This window comes from Egretta garzetta, unplaced genomic scaffold, assembly GCF_000687185.1.
Source record: "Egretta garzetta isolate BGI_Z169 unplaced genomic scaffold, ASM68718v1 scaffold697, whole genome shotgun sequence".
Taxonomy (NCBI): domain Eukaryota; kingdom Metazoa; phylum Chordata; class Aves; order Pelecaniformes; family Ardeidae; genus Egretta; species Egretta garzetta.
Window position 1 is genome coordinate 169,343 of NW_009260141.1, and position 11,315 is coordinate 180,657.

The 11,315-nt window shown below is 45.1% G+C and overlaps 1 protein-coding gene across 1 annotated transcript in view; it reads left to right on the plus strand.

The window, feature by feature from the left end:
* The window catches only part of FAM234B (family with sequence similarity 234 member B), a 38,421-nt gene extending 28,761 nt beyond the window's left edge, over nucleotides 1–9,660 (plus strand). The window contains exons 6-14 of the mRNA XM_009641701.2: nucleotides 541–671; nucleotides 1,342–1,489; nucleotides 1,842–1,983; nucleotides 2,622–2,765; nucleotides 6,211–6,292; nucleotides 6,521–6,676; nucleotides 7,286–7,403; nucleotides 8,572–8,798; nucleotides 9,232–9,660. Coding sequence (XP_009639996.1) covers nucleotides 541–671; nucleotides 1,342–1,489; nucleotides 1,842–1,983; nucleotides 2,622–2,765; nucleotides 6,211–6,292; nucleotides 6,521–6,676; nucleotides 7,286–7,403; nucleotides 8,572–8,798; nucleotides 9,232–9,237 — 1,154 coding nt within the window. The 3' untranslated portion in view covers nucleotides 9,238–9,660. The remainder of the gene's footprint in view (nucleotides 1–540; nucleotides 672–1,341; nucleotides 1,490–1,841; nucleotides 1,984–2,621; nucleotides 2,766–6,210; nucleotides 6,293–6,520; nucleotides 6,677–7,285; nucleotides 7,404–8,571; nucleotides 8,799–9,231) is intronic.
* The last annotated feature ends 1,655 nt before the right edge of the window (nucleotides 9,661–11,315 follow it).

Here is an 11,315-nt window from a genome sequence, read left to right on the forward strand (position 1 = left end):
TGCTGAACCTTTTGACATCACATCTACTAACATGCTTTCACCCTGAGGTGGAGTGAGCATGCCATGCTGGAGTGGCTATTTGCTGCTGGGAATGTAACCGAGATGCAGATTTGCACTTTGAATATCAGAATTGCCCATCTGTTCCCTTCCCTGGCATCTACCTACAGGCTTTACTGCTGGCTGAAGAAAACAACTGCTGTCCTGCAGAGCAGCACTGTCATTTAGATTCTCCTTCCAAGAATGAACCTCAAATATTCTATGTTATTTCAAGAATTGTTTTGGGCTCTGGTCTTTCTAGAGAGGTGCTAAGAAGGAAGCACAGCAGGACTTGAGGCATGACTCAAATCTGAAGAAATGCTGAGGGAAGAACTCTGCTTCCCACTGCAGCTTGCCCCAGTTTGTAGGCTTCTTTCCTCTTCTCAGAAAATGGGGGAAACAACCTCCCTTGCTCCCTCCTTCAAGAAGGTTTTGTGGAACCCTCTGGGGTGCCCGCTGGTTCCCCAAGTGCTACATGTCTCTTTCATCCTGTTCTTCCCGCAGGCAAGATCATCTGGACACTGAACTCCATCCACCTCTCAAGTGGGATCCTGGCTGCACCAGCTGCAACTCTTCCGGATGTAGATGGAGATGGGATTAGGGATATCGTTGTTCTGGCTCTCAAAGAGACGCAGGTACAGCTCAAGGTTTGAAAGGACCTTGACTACTTAGAGGAGGAACTGGGAGCCTGATGTGGAAAGGCTGTAACAGCAGCTGCAAGAGCCTGTAATTTTCATTCCCTTAGATTTCCCTGAAAAACACCCTTTTTCTTTCAATAGTCAGAGCAATGAGATCAAGCAGTAATGAAACTACCTGCATTTTTTTGTCAGCTGGGAATGAACAGAAGGGTCATTATTTACCCCTGGCTGAGACTTGAGAATTATCTGTTTCTGTTCAGTGAAGGCTTGGTTTGAAGTGAGTGTTTAGCAGCAGCGTAGGGAGCCATGTTGAGATAGATCTCTGGAGAAAGGAGCATTCAGCTTATTCAAAAGAAATACTTTTGTGATTAATTCAGATGCAGATTTCTTCTATACTCATCCCTCCCCACAGTTCTAGAATTAATGTTGTTAGAGGAATTCAGGTTTTTTAAGTCCCTTCCATCTTTGATGCATTTGCAGTCAAGAGAAAAGCACAAGTGTAAGACACACAGGAAGCCAGACTGAGTAAAGAGAAAGAGACAGCTAGCTAGCTCTTGCTGTGGGGGGAAGGAGCAATGCAGCTTCATGCTGTGGGGACTGGGGAAGATTCTGAGAGCACAAGTGCATGAAAGCACTTCTAAAAATCTCTACATCTCTCTCTTTGCAGCCTGATGTGTTTTTCATCTTGGTGTCAGGAAAGACTGGGACTGCTTTGGGTGGGCCTGTGAGGTACAGCACCAATGGAGAAGGGAAAGTGATTGGCCCCCAAGTCCATATCACCAGCCGGGGTGCCATATACATCCTGTTTGGTTTTGGTAAGATGCATCTTGCCCCTCCAGCACTTCACCTTACTTAGAAAACATTCATTCTACCTAAAATGGCGCAGAGCTTCCCTGGGATATTTCTGCCATGCCTTCTGCTGTAAAAGCTAGGGCGAGAGGACATGGGAACAAGTCTCACTGCTGCGGTGTCGAAAACTGCAGGAGCACCAATACCTGCTAGCCTGGAATACCTTGCAGTTTCCCAAAGGCATGTCATGCCAGGAAAGTTCCAGCTCAGGGCATTTCTTTGCCTTCTACCACAACTGCAGTGGTGCCAAGGACCCTCCGTGCTACTAGGGATTTCACTTTTGCAGGCAGGACTCTTCATCTTTATTCTTCCTGGCAGGTAATGTTCAAGCAGTTGCCCTGAGGGATATCTTTACCCAAGCCAGAAACCGGGACAGCTTTCCTGCAATGCTGCAGCAGGAGGAGCCGGAGTGGGAAAAGCGCAGATCTGTCAACCTGTCAGAGCTCATTGACATTTACAGGTAGGAGATGGACTTGTCCTCTTGCTTCTTCTGGGTGGGGAAGGGGAGTGTAGACACCTCTTAGTGCTCCTAGAGATGGTCCCTTCTACTTCAATACTGTCCTTGACCAGTACAAACCCATTGTTTCCTCCCTGTCCTGTGGTTGTCCTAGCAAAAGAAGTGCAGAGTATGAAAAATGGGAGTCCTTTGCTTCTCCTGCTCCTTGTTCCTTTCTTCCACCCCCTATGCATACCTGGAGGAATAAAAAAGGTGTTCCCAGCTAATGGAGTCCCTTTGGGAAGCTCAGCCTGTGTACAGACAGCATTGTGGGCCTGAATTTCTCAGCTCCTTCTTCTTTACTGCCAAACTGCGGTCAAGATCAGCCTGGATAGGAATAAAGGGAGGTAACAAATGTGAACCTCCAAACTCCATGCTTTATATAGTAACTCAAGATGTTCAGAAGACCCCACACCTGAATTTAGCCCACTTAACTGAGGAACCCCAAAAGGAAGCTAAGCTCCATCACTGGGGAAAAGATGAGCTTCTCCAAGAGTAGTTCAAATCTTAGGTAGGATTAATTGCCATGTGGACAGGCAGCTAGTGCTGAGATGTGCAGATACAAGCCTCAGAATCTGCTCTTTACTTTCCATTTGTCCCAGTGGGGGTGTTGACTTCCTGCAGACAATGAAGACACCTGACACAAACTGCAGCAACCTGCTCATCACAACCAAAGAGGGCTTGATCCTACTGCGGGGACAGGACCTGGAGCCCCGCTGGACCCTGGAGCTGCAGAACATCAGCAGGTTACATACTGGGAACATTTTTCTGTCCTGTTTCTTCCTGTACTATTTCCTGCCTTCCACTTGTAAGCACATGTGCTCCTTAGAAACCAATTGAGAAGAACTCTTCAAGTCTACAGAGAAATCTAAGAACTGGAGGTGTGCAGATGCATCACTGAGCAAGTCAGGAGGGCAGGGGGAGCAAGGAACTGAAACCTGAGCTGCGTGCTTGTGAGTGATCACAAATAAGGGGCTCAACATTGATGTCATGGGAATACCATGGCATTGGAATTCAGGGGTTTACTGGTGTGTGATTCAGCCCATCTGCTGTCCAAAGCTGCCACTTGCCAGCTCAGTGGAGAGGAGCAGTTGCATTAGTGATGTTAAGTATTTAGAGAAGGTGTCTGAGTATGCCCCACAGATCTTAATGTTCCTTGAAAGTTGAAAATGAGCACTCTGATGGCAGTCAGCACACATCTATACTAAATGTAAACCTTAAAATAATACTGCTCATCCTCTAATTTCACACATGGAAATTAAGTAATTTGCCAGATCTCATGGGTTGATAATAACCAGCAATTTCAGCTTTCCCAGTGTTAAATATTTGCAAAGGGCAGTTGGGCACAGTTGAGGGAAATTATGTGGGAAACAAATTGCTTGCTCTACTATCTGGAGGAAAGCAAGAAGCTCTCAGCTTAGTGTTACTTGACTGTCAAGAGCATCTATAGGAAGAAGGTATCAGAACTTCATTAAGAAAAAAAAAGCGATATTCAGCTAGGTTTGATATTCAGATAATGTCCATGTTCTTGAGGGCTGATGGGTGACACAAGCAATGGCTTTAGGAATGGCTTATGGCTAGTTGATCATTCTGTGGGGAAAGGAGATAGACTAAAAGTGTTTCGGGCCCAGAGTCTGCAGGCTTCTGGATGTGTCTGGGGTCTAGTTTAAAGGGTAAGTGTGTACAGACTAAGCAAAGCCAGTTCATAGATGCTGTAAAATCAGTTATACACAAGAAATTTCTAAATGAATCCACTAATGAATTGGAAAATTTCTATGGATTCAAATCAAGAAGGGCTGAAAACTGCTTTACCTGTTCCATTCACAGAATCACAGTATGGTTGACATTGGAAGGCACCTCTGGAGATTGCCCAGTCCAACCTACCTGCTCAAGCAGGCTCAGCTAGAGCAAGTTGCTCAGGGCTGTGTGCTGTCAGGTTTTAAGTATTTCCAAGGATGGAGACTCCACAACGTCTCTGGGCAACTGGTATTCCATGTTTCTGCACTCCAGCCCTGTTTTTTTCTGGTTCCGTGACCTCCCAAGGGACAGAGTACAACATGTGTACAGGAGCTCCCAGATAGGCATTGAAAATTAATGAAAGCAATTGTTGTTCAAGGCCACTGTGCTAAAGTCCTGGACTGCCTGTTTTCTCGGAGTTGAGAGAGACGAAATCTGGTAGACTGAATATATTGTGGACAAGCATTTATTTAAGAGGGTATTGGGGTTTTTTAGGACTTACAGAAGTTCTGCTTAAGCAACACAGACTGGGGGACAAATCCAGCTCAGGGGTGTCACCACAGAGCCAAACAGACCGAAATCCAGTTCCTCATCAGACAAAGCTTACAGAGCCAGCTGAGAGTTCCCCTTTTCCTGGGTAAACCTGCCCCAAGCACACCACTCCAGCCAGGCAGACTGAGTCCAGCCCTTTGGGAACAGTCTCTGAGAAAAACAACCTGGCTGCCGCAGGTGTGCTGTATTACCAGATAGCTTTTGACAAGATCCCTGGAAAACCATGAAGGAGAATCAATAGTCATAAAACAAGGGCGAAGTTCAGAGACCATGAAATTGAGTAAGCAGTTGAAAATTGTGTTGTAAATGGATGTTTCAGATGAGAGAGGATTAATAGCAGGTTGCTGTGGGGATTACTGTTGGGGAGGAATAATTACTAGCTTTCTGGTTCATTTGAGAAAGTGCCCAGGGGATTTTTCAGTTGATTGGTAGCATCTAAAATACATATGTCTGTCTGCATTCAGTTTGTGGGATCTGCCACTGATTGTAACCCATAAGGGGCATGAGAAGAGGCACCTTAGGAGAGGTTTTGAGTTGTGCCCATAGGATAGAACTACCTACTACTTCCTTTTGTTACTGGAGAGCTTTCAAGCTGCAGGAGTGTCCCATGATGCTGCCTTGAAAACATTGGTTCTGGTTGCCAAAGGTGTGTGTAAAACAAATTACATTAATGTAGTAAGTACAAATAGTCAAGCCACTGCTGTACTGTGGCATTGCTGTTCAGGAGCCATTCTGGTATGCACATTTTAAAAGGGGAAGCTGGAAAATGGAGAAAAGGTCTGGAAAAGTATGGAAGAGTTAAGTCAGTGGGTTTATATGATCAAAGAGAAGCCTGAGAGGTGAGTTCATAACCGTGTAAGTAATAGGAGCTAACAGGCATTTTAATCTTGCCACAGCAAGAACAAGTGCCTTGGAGCGAAAGCCATTCATGTCCAAGAAAATGAAAATGCGGGCATGTTTCATTGGGTGAGATTAATCATTAGAACTGACTGTCACGAGAAGTGATGAATTAATCTCGTCTTTGTATTTCTGTAGCGAGCCTCATGGCTGGTAGATCTAGTCAAAGTCAGCCTACTGATACTTGGTTAATTGGGTGAAATACATCAATCCGTCATAAACAAGAGGGGGAGGACATATTCTGATGATCCTGCATTGCCATAAGATCTCCAGTTCTGTGAACTTTGAGGAATTGTTCATACTTACTTAGAACCTTGTGTCCAGCTGTGGTGAATTTGAGGAAGACAGAGATAAGACTCAGAAAGCCAAAGGCAAGCAAGGTGGTTAGAAAGCAGTTAGAATGAGAGAGATTCAAGTAATAGTGTTATGTCACCCAGAAGGGAGAGGATGAGAGGGGACTTCATTTAAACTGCTGAAGGTTATAAAAAGGCTTGTAAAACTGCCAGAAGTAAGAAAACAAAGAATCATGGCCTGACATTAATGGTGAGTATATTAAGAGCCATTTCACACCGCTAAGGCAGCCTGGGAAATACAGTTTCGGCAGGAGGTCAAATCTGCTGATGCATTTTGAAAGGGCTGGGCAAATTTTTATGACCACAGCAAAACTGTACAGGTTCTCATGCTAAAGAAAGGAGAATACAGAGTTGTGTCACAGGGTGATTAACAGATGTCTACACGGCCCAGCAAGGGATGCCCCCCCCAGACAACTCTGAAGAATGGCTAACAAGCACCATGGGCTGCTTGATCATTTTTCACTTTTCTGATCCACCAACAAATGGATCCTGACAGCCAGAAGAGTTCTGAGTGGATGAAAGATCTTATTCAGCATGGCAAATCTTGCCTTTTTAATACTCAGAATGGAGGATGAAAGCAACTGTGCTGCCTCTATCGGAAATCCTGGGTTTTCTGGTATGGGGCTGAGTGTTTCTTTTTCCAAATTTGCAGCCAGCCTGTACCAGGTTACTTCGGTGCTGATCAAACTCTGGACTTCATGCTGCAAGCACAGACCAAAGATGGGAACAAAAAGGTAAAACAAGTGAAGGCAAGGAGGGCAGTGGCAGCATAGGAGCAAGGGAGGCTGGGTAGAAAGGGACAGTCATTCCCCGCTCCTCGCTCTTCCCATTTTTGTGGCTGACGCATCACTGTGTGGCCATGGGCATGAAAGGGAACAACACAGGCCATGCCACTGCAAAGGGGCTCTCTGTACACCCACCCCTGGACTCCTGTTAATGCTCGATCTCTCCCCTACCTCGAGGTGGTGGTGATAGATGGCAAATCCGGCCTCCCTGTTTGGAACCAGGAACTCCCATGGCAGAAGCAACAACTCGATGCACTGTCAGTCATGACTCTGGACAAGAAGTCTGTTTTTCTCTTCTGGGCTGATGAAGCACAGCCTGTGTTACAAAGTTTGGTGAGTAAGCATCCTTTCTTCACATTGAGGTTTCTCTGTGAGGCACATGCAGTCTCTGTCTTCTATTCCTAATGTAATTGAACTTTAAAACTGCCATATAAGAAGGCTGTGAGGGACATCTTTTCCTCTTGCTTTGACGCCCTGACTTCTCTGAGGCTGAACACAGGAGTTTTTGTGTGTAAATTCTTCGCCAAAAAGCTTTATTGACAAAAATTTCACATCCACAAACCCAAAACTTTCTGCATGAATTTAATTCTTTTCTGCAACACTATTTTTACTGCAGATTTGTTCCCAGCCCCAGAGTGCTGCTGCTCTGGACACAGGCACACAAGTCAGCATGGAGACTCCAACTTACAGACTGTAGCTTTGCCCATCAAGCTGGCTTTGACAGAGCCAGATCTCAACCTTACAAAACAGAAGTTGTGGAGCAAATTTTGGTTTAGAAAAAAAACTGTGCGGGATTTCATCTCTGTGAAACCATAGAGTTTTGGATTCTCTGATCCATATAAAGACAGCACTGTGTCAGAAAACTTCTTTATTTCTTTGGCAAAGTTCGACTCCTCTTTGTTAGCCAGCTGTAACATTTTTGTCTGTCCTTTGTTCCAACAGCAACCTGGTCCCAGACCTGAGCGCCCAGGGCTGCACCACCTCTATCTCCTCCATCCTGTTTTTCCTACAGTTCTTTTGGACCTCACCAATGCAACAGACAAAGTCATTGCTTCAGCAAGTGAGTACAAATGTATGAACAGAGGAGAAACTACTTAAGCTAAAAGAAATATGGAGGGAGAGGTAGCTGTGAGAAACAGTGGGGTGTAGTTGTACCTTTAAAGGTAGCACCTGAGGTCCACCACACATAGGCCAACAGTGGGAAATAAGATTTATCTTCCCCCTGAAGGAAGGTCCCGTTCAACCCCTACTTTGCAAATAAAAGACCGACCAAGTTTTTTGCACATGTTTAAGCAAGGAAAGGTCTGAGTTTGATTTCATGCATGTTTTACACCAGAGAAGTTCCCTGGCTTTCCATGGAGCTATTTATGATTTAAGGCAGTGCATGAAGAATCACTATGAAACTTCTCTGTCACCTCAGATACGCTTCTGCCTTTGTTGGCCATCTTCTCCTGCTCTCTGGCACAGCAGCTGTGCTGCTGCTTCCTCTTTCTTTTTTTGAAAGGAAGAATCCAAAATATTTAAAAGTGTGTTTTCAGGGAAAAGTAGATCTGGATTCAACATCTATACAGGATTGTACAGTCCCTGTTGGATTTCCTTGCTCTTTCTAAAGCAGTTCAGCCAACAGCCAGCCTGTTGAGCATGGCCAGATGTGGGATAAAAGATCAATTCATCCAGCACTGAGTGCAGTAGGCCAGGAAGCACAGAAAAGCTGCTACATAGTGATGCATCTAATTGGATTTGTATCAAAAACACAGCTCAGTCAAGAACAAACAGAATATCATTTTTAGAGGGGCTTGTTAGAAACTGGGATTTCTGAGGTCTGTACAGATCATTCTGCAGTGACTGGAGTGAACTGACTTGCCTGTGCTTTACCGATTTCCCCTTCTATAGAGACAAAACAATATCTGCTAACAGGAGTGGGAAGAAAAGCTCTCTGAAAGTGAACGCATTATTGAAATATATGTATCTCCTATGTCACGCTCAAAAACATCACCAGGAACCAAACCCTTCCATTTCTGATCTAAATTTCAGTTTATTTCCATGGAAAATTTTTAACTTAAAATCATTTTCCCTGATTAGCTAAGGTACATGCAATTGTAAAGTCAGACTGAATATACCCTCAGTCCAGTGGATGCTTTGACTGAGTAGACTGTAAGGTTTCTTTTGGAAGAAACGTAATCGTCTACTCCTCACCAACATTTTCTTTCCCTTTTCTGATGGACCAGTTGGAATTAACGATCTCCAGAAGGATGCATTTCACATCACTGTGACAACAACTGCAACCTCTGAAAAACAGCCAGGATTTCTCTCGGTCAGCAAGCTGGGCCTGAAGTGGGCCATGATGAGTCAAGGTCGAATGGTGTGGCTAAAGGACACCACCACTCCCAAAATCAGCCGTGGAGAAGTGAGGCGGTTTCTTGCCCGGCTGAAATTTGTTGACTTTCCTCAGAAGGTGAGATTGTGCAGGAATCCCTAATGAAATCCAGGCCTTTGAAAACAGCTGATCTCTTCCCTACTGACACAGTTAGGTGCTCTTTAGGATGCAAAGAGACTGGTGGGATGCAACGAGACTGTTTGCAAGATGACTGGCTGCCCCTTTGGGCATAAGCTGAACAGGCTGTGAGGCCCAGCTGTACTTTGGCAGTTGGACAAGGAGGGGGATCTTAGGAAGAACGAGGGGTGATGATCATAAGGGACTGACAGACTCACAGAGGGGACAAAGAGGTGGGACAGAGATCACTTGTTTTGAAATGGGCAAACAAGGGTCCTCCATATAGTTAGTGGTCCCCAGGTTCAGTTGCTGACCTGTGAATTACCACTTTTCTTTACCAGACTGGATGATAATAGGTTTTGGCACAAGTTTATATTTGTCTTTCCTTCTCCAGCTCTAGGCTGGTGGTTCCTCAGATTTTGGTTGGACCTGTGGCCTGCTTGGTGAATACAGGAAGCTGCTCTGTGGATCTTCAGGAAAGCTGCCGTGTAGAGGGAATGGGAGCAAAAATCATTTCCCCTTTCTTCAGCTCTCTGGGGAATGCTGCTGGAGGCAGGTTTGTCCTAGGCAGACCTGTCCTGTACCAGAGGAACATTGTTCAGCGTCTCCCCCGCCATATGCTGTTTTTGCATGCTTCCTTCCAGGTAACATAGAAATGTGAATTTAGAATTTATATACATACATATATATATATAAACCCAAGTTTTATATATATATATATGTATCAATTTATACAATATATGTATATTTTTTGTATGTTTAATTTATGAACGAGATTTAGGACACTCCTTTTTATGTCCAAACAGTATTCCCAGGCAGTCAAACAAGCTCTAGGCCTAGAGTGGGCCGTGATGATGTGAAGCGAATGGTGTGACTAAAGGACAGCACTGTCTTTATATTTTTGGAGAGAAGCCTCTGTCTGGCTTCTGCAGGGCTAGTCTTTTCCATAACCTTTCCTGTGCTCTCAGCCCTCTTTGCCATTCTGTCACCAAACTCACAAACAAACTAGCTCTCTGGCTGAATTACGTGATGCAGAGAAAGAAAGATGGTCCCCACAGCATTTGCCAGTTCTTGCACTTACCTATTTCTTTTCCCAATCCCAAGTTCAGGACAGGTTCCTATGGGTGATGTAGAAGCGAAAGGTTCACCTCTTGTTTTTGTCTCCATCCATCCCTAAGCTTTTTAGGAACCCAAAGTGTCACTGTAACATCCCCCTTTGCAATGCACCACCAGCCCTTTTGGCATAGATTCCCAGCAGATCCCCACTGGCACTGTAAAGATCACACTAGATCCAGTCACAGCAAAGCTGATTCTCACACCACTGCTTCAGGGTTTAGAGGCTCAGACAGAGGCAGAACTGGAAAGCTTATCTGTGCATTTTACCCCTGTTCTGAGCTCAACTTTGCCATGCCCTTGCCAGCCCAGCCCCGTGTGCAGTTCCAGGAGGAGCAGACTACCCCCAGGGCACATTTGCTCTCAGTATGTTTAGTGCTTTGAACTATGCCTTTGAGTGTGCCATCAGCCTCCTGTGTTGTAGTTGCAGAGCATCTATGTGAATTTTCGTGTAATAGAAATGACCATGTATAAACCAACCTTTGGTGCCCCAGCAGTTCCCCAAAGTGCAGAGCAACAACATAGGAACTGTTTCCCAGTATGCCTTCCTAGGTCTGACCTTTGACATTAGGCAGAGCCAGGCTAAGATGAGGATTGCAATGGATTTCTGTCCTGCTGGCACATGTCATTCCAGCCTCCCCACTCTTCCCTGTGAGTGGTGAGGTGATGGCAGGACTTTGACCCTCCCTCCAGATGGGCACATCTACCATGGGTTTGCTCTCCTGGCCTCTTTACACCTCTCGTTGCTATATCACCCTTTCTCTTCTCCTTCCCTGCATCTCCATATGAAGCTTCCAGGATAGCCCTTCAGGATTAGCTGCAAGCCCCAAGGCTGGTCCTTGGGCCCTGCTCTTTTCATGTCAGAGCCTGTGAACAGTTTGTATATGTTTACTGGTATTTTTGTGTAAATAGCTTTGTATATATTAGCACAACTGTAGCAACGGCTCTAGGCCTGGCATTTCCCTCAAAATAGGGAGGAAATACAGCTGCATAATAGGGACTGAAAGTGCGAGGACCAGTAACATATGAGGATTAAACAGGAGTGCCCCTTCCCTCCTGTCTAGCCACCACCTTGCTGGGAAAGGTGAAGCGGCTGTTACCTGAAGTAGATATTCTCCTGAGGTTCTTCCTGAGAGAACTGATACTCAAGTGCAGTGACATTAGCTCCTCCATAATGTGAATTCACCCTGCCCGCGCACACACACATCCCCACTGTGAATAAAGAGTCTGTCTGTATATTGTTGGGAAAATGTATTTGAACTGTGAACTGCAATGGAGCAAATAAATACTGTGTACAGCATCAGCGTGTTATGTGAACCAGTGTTTCACCTTTGAGAAATTATGAGTTTGCTTGATTTGGGGATC